The sequence below is a fragment of the Anser brachyrhynchus genome, assembly GCF_964034855.1.
Source record: "Anser brachyrhynchus genome assembly, chromosome: 5".
NCBI classification, from domain to species: domain Eukaryota; kingdom Metazoa; phylum Chordata; class Aves; order Anseriformes; family Anatidae; genus Anser; species Anser brachyrhynchus.
Window position 1 is genome coordinate 28,757,854 of NC_137699.1, and position 22,310 is coordinate 28,780,163.

The following is a 22,310-nucleotide window of genomic DNA, read 5'->3' on the forward strand; positions in this document are numbered from 1 at the left end:
AACTTAATCCCAAAGCACTTTACCTCCTGGCATTGACATGGGACCAAGATTAAAAATGGAACAAACCGTACTGGTTAGGAGGGAGGCTCTGCTCTCAGCCTAGGCATTAGGAAAGCATATAGGGTGCAGCCATAATATTTGCTCTGAATCCAAGGCAATTTGCTAATAGTTGGAAAATATACTGGTGTGAGCCGTGCTCTGCTTAACTCTAGGAAACACGTTTGAACTGTAGAGAGAAACCTGTGGTAGAGAATGTCAGTCTTTTTGCACATCCCATTCTCTGTTCATAGGCACTGGCTATCAAAAAACAGTTTTACCAGGAAACTAGAGTGATGCAAAGCTTCTCAGCAAGTATACACTGGCTCTGGGAGAGCTCTGCCAGGGGGTGACAGAGGGGCCTGGACTGTGCTAAGGTTTGGCTCCAGAGCATGAGTAGCATCAGAAACTTTGCCACACAGAATGAAAATGAGTCTGGATATTGGTAACTAGAAGGACAACCAGGCAGGCAGCAGAATGAGGATCATTACGCATAAGTTAATCCATTTTCAACTAATCTGTGAAATTAATTTATACTGAAATTTACCTTTATTCGTTTTGTGGATTAAACAGGTTTCCAAGTGGCTGTTCCCTGGAGGAAATAGTAACCTTGTCATCTCTGTCTTATACATTGCCATTGAGGTGTCTGTCTTTATTGTGTGTTTCAGATGGAAAGGACCAATCCAGTTTAACCCAGGAAGGAACCAATCCTGCCCTGCAGACCATACAAGTGAGGAACACTGTCTTGAAAAATACTTTAGTTGATGCTGCTTTACCCAGCACTACTGGCGCGGCTCCTGGCGATCCATCCAATCCATAGGAAGGACAAATGCAAACTCCACTGAGAAATGAATAAACCACGCTGTTTTTCAAAAATTCGGGCATTCTTCTTTTGCCTCTTTAAAGACTAACTTCAGAAGCAAGTGCTGTTCTCTGTATGTGTGGTGCCGTGTTAAAACTCTGGAATTAAGAAAATTCGGAATTTTGTTCGGGTTGAATTAAGTGACATAGTAATAGAAGTCTCTGAACAACACACATGCTAGTGAAGAAACATAAGCCACACACATGTTCCGAATTCACCCCTACACCTCAGCAGTCTGCAGGAACTGACAAACATACAGAGCGCTTCGTTTCCACAGCCCGTAACATAGGGAGATGTTCGCTTCTGCTTTTTAAGAGAAATGGTAAACCCACTCGTTGGTTTTATTAAGAAGCGATAGTTCTGTGGGCTCTTATTCCTGTAATTCTCTTGTAAATCATCAGGGATGATGTAACAGAGTTGGCAGTAGCAGGGTTCTGGCAGTTCAGAAGTGAAGGAGAGCAGGTAGTAATCCAAATGGTGGGAAGGCTGGCGTGTGTTACAGCTGCTTAGCTTCTTCTACCTTCAAAGCACTGTTGGAGCGTTTGCAACATGACTGCAAACCACAGCACTATGTACTCACCTTCCAGACTGAGAGACTGTATGACTTGCTCAAGGCCACTGAAGGCACTGGCTGGGCTGTGATCAGGACCAAGATGTTCCCAGCCCTCAAGCCTCACCTCCCTAAGGGAAAGCCGTGTGTGTGTTGAGTTAGTGCTGAGGGCTGGTGCGGTGCCCGTCGGCCCAAGTGGCTGGTTCTGCGCTCTGCACTCACAGGAAAGCCTCTCTGAGCAGCCTCTTGGAGAGCAGAGCATCCCGCACAGCGGTACGGGAGGTCCGCAGTGCTGCCGCAGCACCCGCAGGTAACCCAGCAAGGGAATCAGCTGCAGCGGGGGCACCTCTGGTGAAGGGCCAACGGGTTGCCCTCTGCTGTTTGCTGGGCAGTCCTGGGGTGACCAGGAGAGTTCCCAGGAAACACACGGCCCCTGTTAAAAAGTGCTGCGTGCCCTTACAGCGGCAGTGTGGGAGGCTGAGGAGCTGCTGGGGTGTGGAAGCCGATGTCCCTTCGCTCCCAGGCACCTAAAAGGATGGCATGGACGAGACTGCTCTGCAGCTATCCTCTTACTCGCCTGCTCGCACAGCTTTGTGCTCTCCTTGAACAGGGAAGTTTCCAAGTTTCCATCACAACAAGTAAGCTACTCCATTTCAATAAGCTACTTTTAAAAGCTAATGGGTTTCACCATGGGGAAGAGCAATTCTCCAGCTTTAGTGTTACCAATTTTGTGCTTTGAAGAGACCTTTGTAAAATTTCATTTTAATGTTTTAATTAAAGTTTAGATTTTCTTCTTGACAGCGTTGCACTGCTGTCCGGTCAGTCAAACCCTGCTGAACTTGCTTGTAGCCATTTTATCTGGGTATCTTGTAAATATTTGGTAGAGCACTCAGACACAGAAGTGTTTTTTGCTCTTACAGTCACATGCCTGGTTTCAGGACCTTTCAGAAGTACAAAAGGCTGAAGGCAGGGAAAATTCCACTGAGACACATTCAGGTCTCCAGGGAGCAACTGCACTCTGTTTAGACTAAAATTTCTCATTGCTGGTTCTTTTTTTTTTTTTTTTTTAAACATGGAGGGATAGAGAGGGGAAGCTGGAGGGTAAGGTTTTTTTATTATTATTATTATTATAGACACTGAAATGCAAGCACTGTTTCTCTCGTTTCTCTCATATTACAGGAACATTTGCAGTCAGAGAGGGAGATAAGCTTTTTAATGCTCTCTGCACAACCTGGGAAATTTCCATCCAAGTTCTAAAATGTTTTACAAACATTAATGAATTAAAGCTTAATCCCCTTCTTCTCAGCTGTGTGAAGTAAGTACTAAATATGGTTTAAAGACAGGGATAATAAGTCTAAAAAAATTCTAAGTACCTTGCCTGAAATCACACAGGCAGTGTGGCAAGAGGACTCAGGTCTTCGAGTCCCAGCCTTCTATCTTTTCTGTCAACACAGACAACACGATTCCCTCCCATTTCAAGGCTCGCTATGCTTCCCCTTCTGGGATCTAGTGAAAACATGCTGGCGTCACACCTTGACATAAGCTGTTTTTTTCCCCCCTTGGAATACAGAGAACTCTCACTGCTGCTGTCCTGTGGGATCAAGATGCTGAAAAGATCAGAGGGATGTGAGCAGGAGAAAAAAAAAAAACAGCAAGTCACTGCTCCATTTGCCTTGGACATGTCCTGCCTTTGCTGCTGCCTCTGCATGCACCAGCAGGAGCAACCTCCGCTTCCTTCTGTGCTCCCGTATCATATTCAGGCAGGACTGTGGTAGAAATGCCATAATCAGAGCGAGCTCTTGGCTGACAAGAAACTGGACAGAAGAGCCAATAAGCCATTCTCCTGTATTAAATATCTATGAGTTCATTAGCCTCCTGTTTGTGACTCACAGTTTTTATTATCAGAATCCCGTAGCTACTGCTGGCAGCCATCCTCCGTCTCCTCTTCAGCAGAGGGGGATAATCCAGAAGCCAGTTCATCTCCGGTGCTATGAGTCAGGTTTTTACCAGAGGGATTAGGGGGTCAGTTGAGAAGAGTTGTTCCCAACAGGGATGAGCCAAAAGTAATGCGCACATGAGTCATGAAGTGAAAGAGAAGAAAACAAATCTATAAATTTTTGAATGATTTCTTTTATCTTCGCTTGTCTGCACTGATCAATAACCAGGTGTGCAAAAGGCAGGCGTGCACTGGTGGTGGCCAGCTTATGCAGGACCGAGAGCTCCTCACGCCGTACAAACCAACCTGAAGTCAGAGAGCTCCCAACACTAGATCAGCGCGTACCCTCAGCCCTTGTAGCTGAGAGATGTGGGGAGCTCAGATGGGAGTCCAGCCGCCCGTGCTGCTTTCCCTGTGGCCCGGTGCTGCAGCCCTGAACCGGGGCCTTTGACCTGTTTGTGCCACCACCATCCATGCTGTGTGCCCCAGCCCCAGCGCTGGCCCTCGGGTGCGCTGCTGTGGCACGCGTCCCTGCCAAGGATCCAAGGTCCCTGCAGATGCCGTGCACAGTGCTCGCTTCATTCCCCGCTGAAAGGCGGCCAGGCCTGTGGTGGGACGTGGCAAGCACTTCGCTGTGCCTGGCAACGCCGCCCCGCTGCCAAAAACAAGCAGGGAAGGAGGGCTGTGTACAAACGCAGGGGAATTTTCACATAGGCAGGATGTAATTAGCAGAGCTGGAATTTGGCCAGGATGCTGGGGTCAAAACACTGGCTTGCAGGTAACACACTGGGAGCTTTCATAATTCAAACGCTCAGGATCTCCTGTTTCCATCCTACCTGGAAGATGTCAGAAGACCGTTCCCTATTTAATGTTCCCAGGCAGCTCTCGGACATCTGACACAAAGGAAAAAGTGTCTGAGGGCGCTGCACGCTGCACCTGCAGTGCGTCACGGCCAGCAGCTGCCCAGCGCTCGCCGCAGCTGGCAGCATCGCGTCCTGCCGGGGCTGCACCACATCACGCCAAACCCATCACACCCCGCACCCCTGCCTTGGCGCTCACGTGAGCCTGAACTTCCCTTACGCAGTTTGCAGGCCCTGAGCCCCCAGCAAACAGAAAGAAAAGGTGATAAAAATAGGGCAGCCCCTCAGATGTTAATTGCAAAAGAGGGAATGTTGCCATTAGGCGCTGCTTCAACCTCGTTCCCTGCCACTTGAAGTAGTAACAAATTGGTACCGGGAACGTGGTTCAGCTCTTCTCCCCAGTGCGTACCAGTGAGCTTTCCCAACCAGCCTTGCCAGTAATACGCAACACGTTAAGAGCTCGTGCCTCCTCCTTCCTTCCAGCAGAGAAATCACGTTCAAAGCAGCAAAACATTTTTTTCCTTTGTGACCTCACTTTCCGTATAAGCAATCATGTTTACTACGAGGATGTTGAATGTCCACAAAAGGTCAAGGGAGTCATTCATGAACCTCACGTGCGGAAAGTCCACATGACATTTCTACCATGATGTGGCCGCAATGTGAAAGAAACCTCATGGCAAACTTTTAACCCCTTGGGGCAGCAGCCCTGCAGGCCGGCCATAGTTCAAAGCGCTGGCTTCCTCCCTGCAGAGCAGCAAGCAAGACAAGAGGTGTTCCTGCCGCCCCAGAAAGCATCATCTGCGCGTCAGCAAGTCGTAGAAGAGGGGCCCTCCTATGCCTGTGAGGGCTCCCTGCATTGGCTTTGGGTTGGGTTGGACTTTGGTTGGCTTGGTTTTGTACGCCGTGCGAGTCCCCCTCTCTGTCAGGTGGAAGGAATGCAACCGTCGACCAAGCTGGGTGGGAGCACCTGAGAGAGCCTGAGCCGAACGGCAACACGCGCTGCAGAGAGGAAAGCACGGGCAGCTGCAGGCAACAGGAAATCCAGCACTAATAAATAAAACGTCTTACAGCCAGAAAGAGGAAATAAACAGCACCAGTACAGACTGAGAGGACAGAAGAGAGGAACACAGCAGAGCTGTGGCACAGGAATCGCTGCATTACAGTGAGCTTATTTTTACAGACCATCGTCCCGGTTTGTTGTGTGTCCAGACTGCAAAAATAAGTGGGGGAGTAGGGGAACTGGTCAAAGAGAGGGTCTCTATCACGAGGAGTTGTCAACAGCCGCTGTAATTAAGGAAGCAGCCAGAGCACACACAACCTGAGTGGCCGCCAAAGCGAAATGAAAGCATTTTTTGTTTGCAGCTATAGCCCCAAAGGATAATAAAAGATGGCTCTGGCGTGCCAAGTTAGAAGCTGCAGAGACACCGTTTCTAAGCCGTGAATGCCCTGCTCCCGTCTTTCCAAACTCACACGCTGTGGGGAGCAAATCCTCTCCCTGCGTGCACCTCCAGCATGTATGCCTGCAGCCGCCATCTCGGGAGGCCGCCCGCCGGGCACTCAAGCCCCGAGTGCAACGGAGACAATGGGGACAGCACCGGGTGAGCTCTGCCTGCCAGCTGACGTGTGCCCTTTGGTCTGGGATTCCTCCAGCCTCATTTTTCCCCCTCACACCCCATGGGTGTGCCACGGCCCCTGGTTTTGCTGCCAGCAGTGGGAGCTGCCGCGCTCAGGACGGCCGCCACTCTCCCCGCCGTGGCAGCTGTGGTTGGGAGGCGCAGGGGTGCCCTGGCGAGGAGCTTCACGCCACGCATGGCACACAGGAACATCGCTCTCGGTGCTGCGGGTGACATCTCACCTGGGCCACTGCAGCAACAGAGCAGGTGCTGGACCCCCTGGCAGCTCGGCACATAGGGCTGGGGGACAGCTTGGACCTTCTCAGCCGTGAGACATCACTGTCAGGCTTTCACTGATCGCTGTAGAAATTTGTGTGCAGGTTCAGCGAAGGGAGAGAAGTCATTCACAAATCGCATGCATATTTATTCATTCATCCACTGAGTCGGGCTTCCCTTTCATCCCCCCGGCCCCACACACATTGCTGGCATTCTCCCTCAATCCCATCTAATAACCCTGAGGTCTCCGCAAGCCGCTGCTTGCCAATGGAGACCACGGTCACCAGCCCGCCCGCTCGGTCACATGAGATGTTACATGCAAAGGTTTAGCGCTTTCTCCTGACCCCAGCCCCCTTTCCTGTGAAACCCCTGCAGTGTTTTCCTAATCAGGCCCCAGGAGGCTTTGCAGGGTGCAGGATGCTAAGAAGGTGGCTGTTTAGCTGCAGTGCCTGGCTGGCGGGGCCCAGTGCTCATCTGGGACTCACGCAGCCCACGGAACAACGTGCCGGGGCACCTTGCAGCCAGATCGCTGGATAACCAAACAGAGCATTTGGTTTCTGTTTCAGTTCTCTTTTTGGAGGGGAGGGGGCAGGTTGGTTATGAACTGCACCCAGTGCATGCATTTGTGTGGTGTGACTGGGAAGATCATGGCAAAATTTAAGTTACAGACTGCTTATGTTGTTCTGCTATAAGCTTCCTCATTACCTACATAACTTTCAAAAACAAACCATAAATAAATAAATAAATGAAATTGGCTGTATTTTTTGAGTTCTCTGCTTTTCTCATGCTCTTGAAAGAGTACACCCGTTCTGCTTGACTGGCTGTCTGATTGTTTTCTATTTTATTACACTGCTTAATTTCTAACTGTAAGCCTTCCAAATCACAAAATCAGAGTTCTAGTCTCTACTTTCAAATGTAACTACTGAAAAGTGTCTACCTCTTTAGTACGTATGGCATTTAACATACTTTGCTTAAATTGGGTATTTCCAACTAGTACAAATGGGAGACTTGAGAAGTCCTACTTCTCACAGACAAGAGTGAACCTGAGTAATACAGGAATGACTTTTCTCACTGAAAAACATTATCAACTTGCATGCATAAATACTGGGGTTTAATCAGCCAGTGCTGCGTGCTTGTTTGAAGGAGAAGCTTATTTAATCCCTCGGGAGGGATTCCAACTTCCAGTGAGAATGGAGATCAGCCTGAGCACACAAACGGTGACATGTTCACAGAAAATACCAGTGGGGTATGTGATTTCCCGTCATTGCCCTCCCTGCCGAATGAAGGACAGGACAGCGGAGAAGAGGCTTTTCTATTTCTGGAAAGTGTGGTGACATGGGGGGGGCCTAAGGATCACCAAATTGTCTTTCCTTCCATGAGGCAGTGTCTTCAAGACACTGCTTGATATCGACCCCGTCAAATACTTTGACAATGTGAATAAATGAGCACCCAATGTTTTGGATTTTCACCTCAGAAGACAAAGTAGCTCGGCATGCTGCTGTCTCTTTAGATACCCTTCTCTGCAAGGACCGTACGTGGCAGACGCACCAGGCTGCGGAAGGCCCATCGTTTCCAGTCACTGAGTCTTGCTTCCCTCTCCACACAGGCCCCTCGCCACCGCAGCCCCATCCAAGGCCAGGGTGAGGGCAAGTCCCTGTGGCTCACCGTGCAGAAACCTGCTGCTATGGGGACAGCACACGTGCATTGTCATTCTGTGCAGGTTTCTGAAAAGCACGACATCCATGGTCCCTCTACATCAACACAAAATAGAGGCAGCAAGCTGAGGCAGCGCACGCGTACGCACACAAGAGCCAAACCTGTGGCGCCCAAGTATCTTGGCCTGGGGAGAGGCCGGGGCAGCTTCCATCTGTGTTTTGGCTGCAGGTAGAAGAAGGGAGCTCAGTGCTTGGCTCAGGGTGCATGCAGTGGCTGGTCTCGGGGGGGAGAAGCCATGCTGCGAGGCCACGCTTGAACGCGGCCACACCACCGCTGCGCCCCACTGCAAGGCCGGATCGTCATGGGCACGTCCCGCTTCCGCTGTCTGCGGCAGCCCCAGCCTCCTGGGGCTGACACAAAAACCTCTTTATTCCTGAGAGAATAGCAGGGGAATTGGCGGGAGGCCTCTGGAACCATCGTTGTCATCGTTGTCATCGCAGTGCTGAAGTGGTTTGGCTTTTGTCTGGCCCTCAAGGTGCGGTGCCCGCGCAGTTCTGAGCTGCGCCGACGTGTTAGCAGCATCAGAGGTGAATGCGGGCCTTCAGGTGTCTGGATGGGAGAGCAGTTAGTGACAACACCTGAGGAAGATGCTTTGTTACCTCTGTAGTCTAAACAACATGAGAAAAGTGTTGGTTTAGGGTAGAGTTTAACAGGAGCTCACTCTGAAGTCTGGGCTGCCACACTCTTGTCTCCCCCACGGCCTTCAGCACCGGTGCAGCCGTGCAGGGAAGCAGGTCAGAGAGCCAGCCTGTCTGGAAATCAAACTTCTGGTTCATTTCTTTTTTTCTTTAAAATAAGAAGTTTGCTTCAATAGAATGTCTCAAAGTTTCATTGAAAGAGAAAGACACAAATAAAAACATTAGGATATTCAAAAGGTAAAAGTAAATAGAACTTTGAAAAAAAAATGCAGCAGACTATTTTTAAATAAAGCTAGTTAAAACTTCTCTTACTGTATTTATTCATCACTGTCTCTCTCATCAGCCCCTCAGCCATCCGCTACACAAAGCAATAAGCTTAAACTATTCAGATATGCTAAGCAAAGCTACTCTGAATATGGCTCCTAGCCTAATAATTCAGAGCCTTATCCAGTTCCCATGAAAAGCATCAGGAACGTTTCTTCTAACACTAATAGACATAAGATTGGATTGCAGAACAACTACATAACTTTTGACCAAAAAGTGAAGTTTTTCTAAAGCACCGATAAAAATTCATGCAGGACAGCATGGAAACTGACTGGAGCAGTCGTGTTACTAAATATGTTTCAAGTGAGCATAATCTCTTCTGGAGCCACACTCATTCTCACTACTGATGTGTGCTCTAAGGGAAGCTACAGACCAAACATTTTTAAAGGAAAAAAGCATTTATAATGTCTTTGTTATGGATGTGCAAAAAGACTCCCCCTCTGCTGCTGGAAAACCAGTTCCAGCTCCATTAGCATTAAAGCACATCTTAATTTTTAGAAGCCATTTGTTAGGCAAAACAGGTTATTTTTTAAGATGCTTTTTATTATTTTTTGTGTATTTATTTATTTATTTATTTTTGTAATTGCAGCCCTTCTGTTGATGCCAGCTTCTTTAGTTGTAGGTATCTTCTGGGAGGTGGTGTCGGTCAGCAAGTCCCACGTGGGTGTCCCCTTGGCTATCTCTCATAGCCGCCCTGCTGTAAATCACAGCATATTAAAAAAAAGGGGGGGGATAACACTGACATGTGAACTAATCCCCACATCAAAGGGAGCAGCTCTCCCTCCTCTAAACACCCGCCCCCCTCTTTTGCTGGGAAAAGTCTAATGCCTAGAAGGTGATTTACACAAAACTTCATCCCAGTTGTTAGGAAACTTGTAGTGCCACTTACAAGCCGACTGCAGAAGAAACCTGGGAATCAGGGTAACCACAACAGCTAGCCTGAGGGGTTCAGCATTTGGCAATTCGGGGAGGGGGGTGGGAAGGGGGGGGGGGGGGGGAGTATTGGCTTCTTACAGCAAACTCGTGCATATGTTGATTGTATGGCAGGATAGCCATGTATACAGACAGATGTAAACGTGACGAGTAGTGTGGGCTGCATGGGCACATATATACCTGCAAGTGTCTGCAAGTACTTGTATATGCACCGGTGTGCCTGTTCTGACACATAGACACATGCACACACACAAATCTTTACATCTGTTTGGAGCAAGGAGGAACGATGGGAAATATATGTGAAAAACACAAGCACATATGGGCACACAACTGTGCATCAGGTATAGACATGGAGAGGGCTGTCTGTAGGATATGCTCTCTTAAAGCATCCATTCGTGCCATAGGCCTATTTTTGATCTATAGGTTCAAATGCTAGGAATATATGGATAAGGTGAATACATCTGTGTAAGACAGGATTAAACCATAAACTTATTCCCATCCTGAATTTTGCAAATGCTCCCTGTGTACTGACTAAGTGTACAAAATGCTTCCCAGTAATGCACTGTCTTTGTGATGCAACTGAAGGGAGGAAAACAAACCTCTGTCTGCCTAGATAACCATCTTTTTCCAAAGCAACTCCAAGTCTGTGCCTGTGCTAGGCACACTCCTTCAGCAATGACAACAAAGCGTACATGGCATGGACAAAAATTATACTGGTAGCTCTGTATTTAAAGCCAATAAGCAAAAGTACCTACCTTATGTGAAATGAGCTGTGCTAATGAAAGTGCGTTTCTATGAGTATGCGAATGCATGAAACAAGACACCCACCAGTATCACTGCTGCTGGCTGATCAGCTCGGCTGCACTTGCAGCTCTCCTCTCCTGCTTGCTCATGCAGGCAGGGCTCGGGGCCAGCATCCCGCCCCACCTCCAGGCCATCCCTTGCCCAGGCCAGAGGGCCACCAACACCCAGGCCGGGATAAGCTGGTGTCACCCGCATAAGCTGCTGTCACTGCTGAAAGAAGCCCGAGAGGATCGCTCCCAGTGCCAGCACTGGTGTGCCCTCAGAGTGAACTGGAGTGGGGAACAGAGCTGGGTTAAAAAAATAGAGACAGCTTCCTTTTTGTAGCTGTTGGTCAGCTGTAGTCCAGCTGCGTTCCCCGATGCTCTGCTGTGTGACTGCACAGGCGGGAGATCGGGGCTGGAAGCGAGCAGTGGGGAACACAGGCGGCTCCCTGGGAAGCCGGTGCTGGCTCACAGAGCCCAGGGACAGTGCCAGGAGTGCCTGGGGGCCCATCGCCCACCCCGCCAGCACAGAGCACACACGGAGGAAAAGCAGAGCCCAAAGGCTTCGCGATTCTGGTTACATGCTCCCTCCGTGTACACTACAGCTCCGTGTGCATCTGTGCCTGTCCCCTGCCCCGTGTCAAGTGGAGAGGATGTGAAAGAAACCCCGGTGTGGTTGCAACCTTCACCTCCAGTACGTGGAAAAACAAACACAGCCATTCTCTGTTTGTTGATTTAGTGCAGGGTGCTCCTTCCATTACAAAACCATTTCCCTGCAGGCAACAGGCTCAAACCTATTTGCTTATTACTCTGCAAAAGAAAATGAGGGTTTCAGGATAGGTGCAATCTTCCAGCATCTCATCTGTTGATAGAGAGATTGAAAGGCAAGAGCCATCCCAAGTGCCTCTCAGCAAAAGTGGTATGTTTCCTTGCTGCTTTTCATGCTTCCTAGCTCAGAAACACATGCCACAAATTTATGTTTCTCTTTCTCCTCTCCTTTAAATATAAATCTTAGTATGTGAGAGCTTTGTGCTTAGAAAGTTAAGCATGTGCTTCATCACAGATATTGATGTAGACACGGCTCCGAGCACCAAAAGCCTTATCCAGAGCCACGATTCGCGGAGCACCCACCCTCCTGCCCACAGCTGTACTTGTCAAACCCCCGGCATGGGCACTTCTGTTGGCTGAGGGCTGTGTCCTCTCTCCTTTAGGACAGCGCAAACACCATGCCCACTTTTTGATCTGGCACGGCAGAGCTGGGCTCCGGCTGTGAGACACGTCCTTGCGAGAAGCGAACGCATAGGAAACATTCACACGAGTCTCTCCTGGTCTATTTGTATTTATGAGGTGCACCCGGCGGCAGTTCCTGTTGCTGGCTGGGACAGGACTGGATGAGCACTGCAAGAAGAGCAGCGAAGTTTACCTAGAGCTGGCAGAAGTTTTGGCACTCAGCTAAATTAGCTGTTTCTACTTGAAGCTAGAGCCCTCTGTTTTTGCCAAACCCACCCCCCTGCATAATTAAAATACTCTCAGCACCTTTTTTGTCAGATAAAATCACATCTCCTACAGCTGGTCTCTGAGATGGCCAAAATCATCACTCTTCTGGCTGGTCTTTTGGCTGGCTGGCACTTTAGCCTTCTCCCAAATCCAGACCAACAGCATTAAAATGGAATGAATGCATGAGGGGGGATGCATACAACACACAATGTCAAAGAAAAAGCAGATCAAAGAGAGCTGCTGGTGTTGGATATGAGGTCAACCTGAGTACCAAAGCAAGACCTCAGTGTCACTTTCAGCCCTGTCTGAATATGCACACGTGAGACTAGCCTGACCATGTTAAGGCCCGACTTCCCATAGGTATGTTTACCAGAGCCTTGCTCAGCACGGCAGTGCAGCTCTGCATATTGAATAGGGATGGCGAGTAGTCCCTACACGTGCCGGCTGGGATACCACAACACCAGCAATAACTAGGGTAGATTGAGAGGATAACAGTAAAAATTAAAAAAAAAAAAAAAAGACACACAACGAAAATTTATGATTCTGGAAACGGGGATTTCATTGCCTCCCTTCTCCCCTGCAGTTCAGCTCAGCAGTGTGTGTATGCTAAGTAACGGGTTAATTCCCATCTCACTGACTCACTCCTAAGTTCTTCAGAGCAGGATTCAGTATTGTAGTGTCAGCGGCTGCGGCAAGAGCTGTTTAGACGTCCCTGCACGTAAGGAAGAGCAGGGCGCTGGTTCTGGGCAGCAGTACTGGGAACGTCATAGTTGTTTAGCGTTCGCTGCATATCTTCCTAAAAAGTCAATGTGCATCACTACGGCTCTGCAGGCTGTCTGAGCATTACCGCGCAGTTTGCTCAGCTTTTATTTTAGCGCATGAAGGGAATTGTCCTGTGAAAGGGTACCTTCTTTTTCAGGTTTAACGGCAGACTGTGTCACTGTAATTTGATTTTAAATTATCTACTGTTGAGGCTTTCACAAGTGAATCCAACACACATGCATTTGCTCCGTAACAAATTTGACTGTCTGGAGAAACAAAGGTTGATAATTAAGCTAACAGTGGATTATCAGGATGGGGCCTAGGCATGGCCTAAAACCTCAACAAGTCGGTGCCTTAATTTCTGGATACTTATCAAAAGCAAACCTTCTACCTGATGCAGCTTGCCCGTTCTGGATGATCTGGCTCCGTAAGTCCCCGGGCAGGCTGATGGGCTTTACCGCGGGAAGTCGGCACCTCCTTACGCGACGGAGGAATGCTGAACAAGCAGACACCACTCCGGGGTAATCAGCCATGCCAAATCAAATGCATAATTCAGCTAGATTATGGCTAAATCTGGGAGATACATTTCTCTCCAGCTGATGCATGAGATCCCAGCGCCTTTTGTAGTCTGAAATACTGTTAATTAATATTTATCAGATGTAAAATGTGACACCAGCTACTTCATATAGTATGCCTTGAAGCATTGTATTATTATTCTTTTTTAAGCACATGTTACAGCCAGGGAGACCAAGGCAGATGAGCACAAGTGTCAGCAGCAGCAAATAGCACTGAGCTGGGAGCCAGTTTTCAAAATCCACCCAGGATTTAAAATGGTCTCTCTGCGGTGTAATGCACAGGAGGCAGGGACAGCCACCTTATCAGCAACTTCTTGCATCGACAGTGTGGTTTCAGATAAAAAAGTAATATCGTAGCAATTTTTTTCTGGTGGCATCTTTGTTCCTAACGCACACGGGACTTTGAAAAGCACCTGCGTACAATCCCATTCTCACCCCCCCTCATTTGTGTCATGCTTCTGTGCTGGTGCTCAGCCTTCCCGAGACGTGGCCTACCAGGGCAGGAGGTGTGCCATGCTGTGCTGTGCCGTGCCACACTGTGCTCCTGGCTGCTGGGTGGGCACGCAGGACACGGATACCAGTGGCTCTCGCTCTGTAAATGTGTTTGATCCCCGCTGGGGCGAGGCAGGGGCAGGCCCGACGCGTTTGACAGCGCGGTACCTCCAGACCACCGCGGCGGGGGCTTCCCGGCGGTTTGGCTCCCAGGGCCGCAGTCTCTGGATAACTTCCATCCCAAATGTATGTCACATTTCCTTCCAGCGAAAGCAAAATATTTACACTAATCCAGGGTCACCCGGAGGCCACCCCGCTATCGCAGGCTGGAAGCGGCTGCAATACTGTAAACCGAGGGGCGCGAGGGCGGAGGGGATTAGCGCGGGCCTCCAAAATAAACCGTGCGACTGGCGTGCGCTGCTGGGAGGCGGCGGGCACCGGGGCGGACGGTGCCTGATGGGTGCTTGTGCCGCGGGATGAGGAGGTGCTGGGCCAGGAGCTGGCTAAGGATGAGGATACAGGGAGGTATGGCAGCTGGTGACATTCTTCTCAAAGCAGCACTGAGCAAATTCTTGGCTTACCTGTCCAGAGAGGACTTCCCGAGAAGCCAGTGCTCCATCCAGCCCACCAAAAATGAAACCCCAAAGCTCAGATCATCTGGATGAGCCGAAGCAGCACTTTGATGGCCTTCAGAGGGGCAGAGGGATACAAAGAGATTTGCAGGACCCAGAGAGACACGTCCAGTGTCCCCACAAGCTGGTGTTCTTCCTGTTGGTCCTGTGCAGTGCCCAGCTGGTGCCATGGGTCCCCCACAACTCCAGCAAAGCCCCACCCAGATATGTTTGCGGTCAGCGTCCGAGCCTGCGGCCGCACCAATGTCACTTCTTCACCTGCCTTCAAGAATCTGTTTGGAAACCAGAGAATCACCAAGTGGCTGAGGCTGGCAGGGCCCCATGGAGACCCTCTGGTCCAAACCCCTGCACAGGAGGGCACCCAGAGTTGGTTGCAAGGGCCTATGTCCAAAAAAATGCACCTCTTGTTAAAAGTTAAACTGCATCAGTTAAACCTGACTGGAAGGTGCTGGAAGAATTTGCTCTACAAAAGTGCCCTGAATTCAGAGATTCAAACCCATAAGCTTGAAGTAAAGGACTCACAGCTTCTGTAGTCCCAGCCACCTGAGGGAAAGGGCTGCAATTTCCCAGTGTAGTATGAGGTAAAATATCTTCTTTAGACAGCTCTTCCCACCTCCTCACAGCCAGGATCTCTCCTATATGCTACCAAAAATGTCTTTGTTATACCCATATTATACCCAAAACCTCTGCTGCATACTGCACTACAGGTCTCTGGATAAAATGGCCGGCAGCTCCTGCTGTCCTGCTCTCTTCTGCCTGTTTGCCCCAGATGGTGACCCACAGCTGGGTTTCACACATGACTGTGGCATTTTGATGCCAGGAGCACCCCATCAAGCAGTAAGTGAAATGGTAACTCATTTTGTATGCCCTGAACTTGCTGTGGCAGTATAAGGCCCCCAAACCTGCCAGCACCCGGGCTGCTTCACAAAGCCCTCAACCACGTACGGAGATAGAAGGGACCTTTAGGCACGAGGCACGCTGGAGCTGGAGCTTGTTCCCATTCACTGCCACCTCCGACCAGGTGAGCCCATGAAGAGCGGCAGTTCGATCTGAATGAGCCCACAGGCTTTTTTACACTGGTTCCACTGCCCAGCAAGACTTGCGTGAAAGCTTGTGGGGTAACCAAAATATTATCAGGCTGTTCCAGTTACTCTTGGCTGTCTAAGGGAGACATAACTGCATTTTTTGCATCAAATCATTTTCCACTGGCACATTGTAGGTATGTTTTTATCATGACTATCATGGTGTCAATATCCGAGGTGTCAGTATGGGCCAAAACTGAACAGGGTGGCATCTGGCCACTCTCTGCCACTTGGGATACATGGCTTTCCCCAGCTTTGCAGAGAAGTTGCTTTATGCTGATTACTAAGCTATTAGGTATGCAAGGCATAACTATAACAGAAGGGGATTTCTGTGTGGGAGGGAACGGTATGATTCAGATTGTCTCATCAGCCTTGCAAAAAAAAAATATCCGAGCAACAGAATATGCTTTTGCTATGTAGCCACTTATTTCTGTGCCTTTATTTTGCAGACACAGCCATAACCTCAGTGCTCTGGGACCTTGGAATCAGTGTAGCAAGCCGCAGGAGAATCTGACAGGAAATGGGAATTCACGGAAGCACTGAGATGACCAAATAGTCTCATAGCGTTTCCCTTGTCATGAGAGATAGCAGGAGCACGGTGAGGGGAAGGAGGGAGGAAAGGCTCTGTTTGGGCACCCAGCTGCCACCTCTTGTAACAGCTCCTTGAGTCAGACATGGGAAAGTTGTATCAGGAATGCTATTCCAGCTTTGGAGGCTTGCCCGCTTTTCAACCAGCCCAGTATCTGGCACACAGACACGTGGCTGAGTATTGCTCACGCAAATACCTACTGCGTTGCACTAGTTGTTCAAAGGGATTCATTACTGAAGCTGAGGTAAGACGTTGGCTCTACTGTTGGGTGATTATTTTAGAACAGCCTTCAGGAACATACCACCCCTCATTGTCTGGGGTTGCAAAAGAGGATAGTGAGGGTAAACAAAAAGCAGTGATTTCAAGAAAAAATATTGTAAGTTGAAGTTCTACCTGAGGGCATCCATCACGATCTTACAGGTGAAAATACTTCCTAGAACATTGCACTTAGGTATTAAAAATAAAATTATATTGGGACTCTTCTTTGTCCCCCAAAAACTCAAATTTACGACAAAACAGAAGAATGTCAGATGCTTTAAGTTATGGAAGTTCACAGTGTAGGTCCTAGCCTGCCCTTCATGATGATGCCCCTGAGAAAAATCAGAGCCATCCATAACAAACAGTTCCACCTTATCAGGGACCACAGAAAGTAGGATGCCTTAATCTCACTCGCACAGGGACCGGGCCAATTCCAGCCGTCACTGTGAGCTTACAGAGGTTTGTTTTTAGCACACTGCTGACAAGACAAATGGCACACAGAAGGCAAATGCTCTTCAGCCTTCTTTTTCAAGGCTGGCTCAGAAAGTCAGAAGCTTGTGCACTGCAGTGTTATGTGCCAGCCCCATATCTGAGTATCATTAGACACAGAACTAGTATGAGGCTATGCATACTTTCCTAGGCTTCACACATTCTTTTCACATGTGACACTAACATAAAAGCTACGCTATTGTAGGTATGTTTTTATGAAGCAAGTTAAAAGTCAGTGTGCGTGTGTTATATTTTTGGTACTTTAGTCACCCTCGAAAAGGGGCGCCGGGGGGAGGGGGAAGTGGGGAGGCAGGCTGCAGCTTGCTTACTTAATAACATGCAAAACCTTTAAAGCTCAGGTTTCAGTACAGATTTTGTCTCTAAACTCCAGCTATGAAGCAAATAGCCCACAGACTCTTCCCTAGAACTGTAGTGGCAAACGCCAGTGACAGCTGAAGTGCAGCGATGAAGGTCATTGTTGCCAGAAGTACCTGCTAGTAGTAAGATAACAAAAACAATACTTTTAAAGCCATTAATTTTAAGATCTCCTGTCTCGGAAGCAATGTCACCAGCAAGCGTCTTGGGGCTGAGACTTACCCCATTCCTTCTGCTGGTACAGCATGTGGGTCCCACCTGATCGTGACTTTTATGCTGCTCTCTCACGCACGCTGGCTCTAGTATGAGCCGGGCCTTTGACAAGCCATCTCTCAGCGCTGCAGCCCAAGAAAGTGCTTTATGGAGCACCAGACTGACCAGTTCTCGAGGCTGACTCAGTAGGGCTCTTCACATCAGCCCGTTATGAGACAGCTCCCGCAATGCGTTGGCAGAGGGGCTGAACTCTTGCAAAAGACCATGATAAATGTAACTCCCAAGGAAACACAACGCCGTATGATACATGATAAATCCAAAATACAAGGCTGAAGGTGTCAAGGGTTTTGCTACCAAGTTTCATAAGGGAGTACAGTTAGGCCTTATATAGCCTGTCCTTGGCCATGCTTCAAACAGTTTAATGGGGCAATTTCCAGTAAATAGAGAAATTGAATTATGCCAGCATGAAGAGGCCGTCCTCTTCAGAGCCCCTAAACTTTCTTCCAAATGGCAGTACTTCCTTTTTCCAAAGCTATATAAAATATGATGGTTCAGGTCCTTCCTAGAAATAAAAAGGTGCATTCTTCCTTACGTTCCTCATTCAGTGAAAACTTATATGATGAGAAACCACATGCACACGCACATGCTTTGGCATGAGCCCCAGTGTGGGCACAGCTGATGTGTCTAAGTGAATGGACACACAGAGATCTCTGTGTAGGTAAGAGCATTTGCCACGTGCAGTGCTGGGAAGTGCACGCATGATTCCAGCGAAAACCCACAAGGTTGGCTGTCAGGCATTACAATGTAAAGATCCTTTCTGGTATGTCCAAGCCTGAAAGTTTTGTGACATGCTGGAGTTCAAAGATGAGGCAGGTAGGAAACAACTTCTAAATCGGTTTGTGCAGTGGATTTCTGCAAATACAATTAAGATGCCTGCAAGCAGACAAGGTCATCAGATCTAAGTCCTGATTATCTGATTTTTGTAATTAGTACCTATTTTAGAGAGTGGTAGACAAATCATCAGCTTGCCACAGTCAGGTATTAGCCCTGTGTCCCTGCTATGCCCAAGGGAAAAAAAGTCTTCATTGCCGTTTCAAGCAGACACATTCAACCCTGGGAGTATTTGGCATCTTACACCAAACTATGTATTGGCCACAGGGTTTAACATGTCTTCTATAAAATCAGCTGCAGCAGAGCTGTTTGCTCAATGCTGGCTGTTGGGAGCATGCTTGCAGAAACCCCATGAAGGATCGTGTGGGTCACTTCCCCCATGTTGAGAAATAAATAAAGGCCAAGTTAGGAGAGCTCCATCTGAAAAGGAAAATAAGGCCATAAAGGGAAAAGGGGGATAGATTCTTAAACTGACTTCAGCTTTAATATTCTGCGGTTGTTTAAGGAGAAGTCAACAGGAGCTTTGCCACCAATATCAGGGAAATATTAGACATTTAGTTTGAGAAAAAAATACCTTTCTGAAGACATTAACTGAAGAAATTACTTCATTTAAAATCAACAGAGTCCCATAATATTTTGCTTCATGTGTGGTCCTTTCTCCTATGCTATTCCCACTCAGGGACAATATATTTTTGACAGGCAAGTAGTCACTCTTTCCACAATTAAATTCTCTATTTGCCTCTAAGATTTCTTCTTCTAGATACGCATCAGATTACTAGCAGGGTAATTTCTAGCTCAGGAAAAATCAACAAACTTCCCCCTTTTCTTTCCTACTGGTTTTAAGGCATTCTAGAAATCCCAGGTGCACCGGTGGCTAGCCCCTTGCTCTGCCTCCACGAAGGCCTTTGCTTTCTATTCTATTGTTAGCGCCATACCGCAGTTTTGCCCACACTCCTCTGGGTACTACTGAATAACTTTTGGTTCTTCCCAATCATTTTGATCCCTCTGCTCTGCTGATTTACACAAAGCTGGAAGGCTGCAGGGGCAGACGAACTCCTCCCCAGCTTTCCCTTTGGCCAGTTTCACCACCTTTGTGGATGCTGATGATCTTCAGTGGGGCTGAGACGGATGTTCTCCAAACTTGACATGGACAGAAGAATGCACTTCCCTCGCAGAGGTTTCTTTTTACAAGACTGTAGGCCCAATTTTTGTTCAGGTTTACTGCAGCTGGATCATTCATGCTTACTTATAAACTGTTGATTATGTATAAAAACCTTTTCTGAAGCTTTTCCCGAAGCTCAGGTGACATTTACTGTTTAACACCCCTCCTTAACTACTTAGTGAAGGAAAAAAAACAACCACAAATCCATGCCAGTTTCGGCACCTTTGCCCTTATGATTGACACCTTCCCTCCACTGCTGGGTTAAGACCGCTGCAAGTGGGAATTCCTTCTCCTGAATTAATTAACTCTGTATTGTTACTGCCTTTGATCTACTGCCATAGGAACAGGAGTGAGCACTGGAAAACCTCCCCTTGTGTGCATTTCTTACGCAAACAGCTCTGGACAGAATATTAAAGGGATCATTTAGAAGATGGTGGGCAGAAATTTTCCCCTCCCCAAAGTTGCCCTTGAGATTCATGCTCGCTGCGGAAACTGCATGGGAATGGTTACAGACCTCTAGTGGCTCTGTTTATATAGCTTGTCTAGTTTCCTAATTGCTCACCAGTACAGAATTTTGGAAAGCTGTATAGAGATTTCCCATAAGGATTACAACACGGTGTCATTTCATCTTCTCTGCATTTCCCATCCCGATGTCTGTTTGTTTTATTTTCCTCACCATAACATCTGTCCCACGTCGCTGAGAGATTTCACAATTGCAAACCTGCTACAAATTATGACAGAGTTAAAGGACTTCAGTGTTTGCTCTCTGCTATTTTTTTCAAGGGATACTGGGTTAGCCACCTCTTTAAAATGTGTCTTTTTTTTCTTTTCTATTTATATACTGATGTTTGTAAAAGCTGTCTTTAGAAGCTGAGAAAAAAAAAAAGTATTTCTGTTTTTCTTGTACCCTTTTCCACTTATCATCCTTTGAATTGCTAGAGAAATGCAAACTTCTCTAAGTGCCTGCAGAAAATAATCTCTAGCAAGCTCTGTCCCTAATGGCCTGTGGGGACTCCAGACAGAAAACAATCGTTCGCGTTTCTATTACCCAGCGTCTGATGGGCCTGTGGCAGCTTTAGCGCTGCTAGTGCCAGCCTGCGTCACTAGTGCCAGGGCTGCAGGCTGAACTGGACCCTGGCTCCCACCGAGATGGAAGCAAGCAGTCCTGAATTCTGTAGTTCGGGGAGGCCAGTTCTGCCTGGCTGCAATTAGCAAACAAGCATAACGGGCTGTTTTACACTGACCAACGCTTTCAAGGCTAGCGTCATGCATCACCACTATGGTTAAGACCAGAGGCATTTAAATGCAAGATAAACCAGTCAGTGCTATATTTTCATAATCCAAGGATGTCTCTTAGTCTTTGGTGACTTTACCTGCCATGCAGGAAACCATTTTCCTGCAAACCAGCAAGCAGTGCGTATAGCTCCTGCAGGACTGTTCTTGGCTCCCAGTCACGAATGTGAGCATCACAAACCACAAACGTGGAGCACTTGTAATCCTGGCTTCCTTCAGCAGTTAGGCTAGAATCAGAGATTTATATGGCTGGAAGGGATCTCAAAAGATCATTTAGTCCAGACTCATGTCCCTAGGCAGGATCATTATACTTATGTCACTCTTGACAAATGCTTGTCTAACTTCATCCTAAACACAGGATAGCGAGTCCACGGCCTCCTCTGATACTTCTGTGCGTCATTATCCTTACTGCTTTCTTTCTTCTAACATCTAACCTCAATCTCCATTTCTGTAATTTAAGTTCATTACTTGTCTTATCCATCAGGGATGTGGAGAAAAATTTATTCCCCTTTTCCCAGCCATCTTTCACCTAACTGACAACAGTAACCCTACCTCCCTCAATCTTCCCTAGACTAAAAAAAGTCAGTTTGTTCATTCTTCCTTCCTAGGTCTGGATTTCATGAACTCTGATTACTCCCATTGCCATCCTCTGGACCCTGTCTTGACCACAGCACCCATAATCCAACTGTGGCCTCATGGAGAACGGAGCAGAAGGCTTACTTGTAGGGTCCATGCCTATTTACACAGCATATTACTGCATTTGTGCTCTTTGCATTAGCAATTAACTCATATTTTAATTGTGACCTGTAACATCTCTCACATAAACTTTTTATGTGGAGTCGTTACTTGGGCTACTCGGGCATATTCACCACACCACACAAACAGAATTAATTATTCTTGGCAATGCCCCTATACAGGAACTTACAACCATCCTTACTGAAATGAATCCTATTTTGAAGACCATTTGCCTAAATAGTTTTTAATTGTAGTTTTATATGTCAGCATATCCATAGTCTCCTTCCAGGTTTGTGGTAGACAAGAATGTGATATTCTCTATTCCATTGCCCAAGCTGTTCATAATCACTTTAATCATACTGACCTGGTACAGACTCCCAGCAGACTCTTCCTGACCCACCTTTCCCGTTTTAAAGTGTCATTAATAACTATTTTCTCTGTGTGGTTTTCCAGTTAATATTGCATCATCCTAGACTAGCCCCATTTAGCACAGGTTCCCTTAATTGGTTTAGAAATATCACGTTACCCTGTGACAAAAGCCTCACCACAGTCAAAATATAGGACAACGATTGCTTCTCCCTTATCAACAAGGTTTTTCACTCTGTCATAAAAGGAAATTTGATCCATTTTACACAATTTGTTTTTGACAAATCTATGTTGGCCATTATTCACTTCTTTGTTTTGTTTTAGGTGCTTACAAAAGTTTGATTGTTTGTTCCAGTATTTTTCCGGGAAT

General features: G+C 47.6%; 1 protein-coding gene and 1 long non-coding RNA gene across 8 annotated transcripts in view; one reads left to right on the forward strand and one right to left on the reverse strand.

Moving 5' to 3' along the window:
• RAD51B (RAD51 paralog B) overlaps positions 1 to 912 on the forward strand; it is a 383,679-nt gene extending 382,767 nt beyond the window's left edge. For all 7 annotated transcript variants that reach the window (XR_013952190.1, XR_013952191.1, XR_013952192.1 and 4 more), the window contains one exon: positions 705 to 912. Coding sequence is in view for 4 of the 7 variants with exons in the window: in XM_080595384.1 (XP_080451510.1) it covers positions 705 to 856 (152 nt within the window). In the remaining 3 variants the exon portion in view is untranslated. The remainder of the gene's footprint in view (positions 1 to 704) is intronic.
• The window catches only part of LOC308196428, a 40,260-nt gene extending 22,770 nt beyond the window's left edge, over positions 1 to 17,490 (reverse strand). The window contains exons 1-2 of the long non-coding RNA XR_013952196.1: positions 10,573 to 17,490; positions 5,715 to 9,508 (exon numbers count right to left, since the gene is read on the reverse strand). This is a non-coding gene — a long non-coding RNA (uncharacterized lncRNA). The remainder of the gene's footprint in view (positions 1 to 5,714; positions 9,509 to 10,572) is intronic.
• Between the last annotated feature and the right edge of the window lie 4,820 nt (positions 17,491 to 22,310).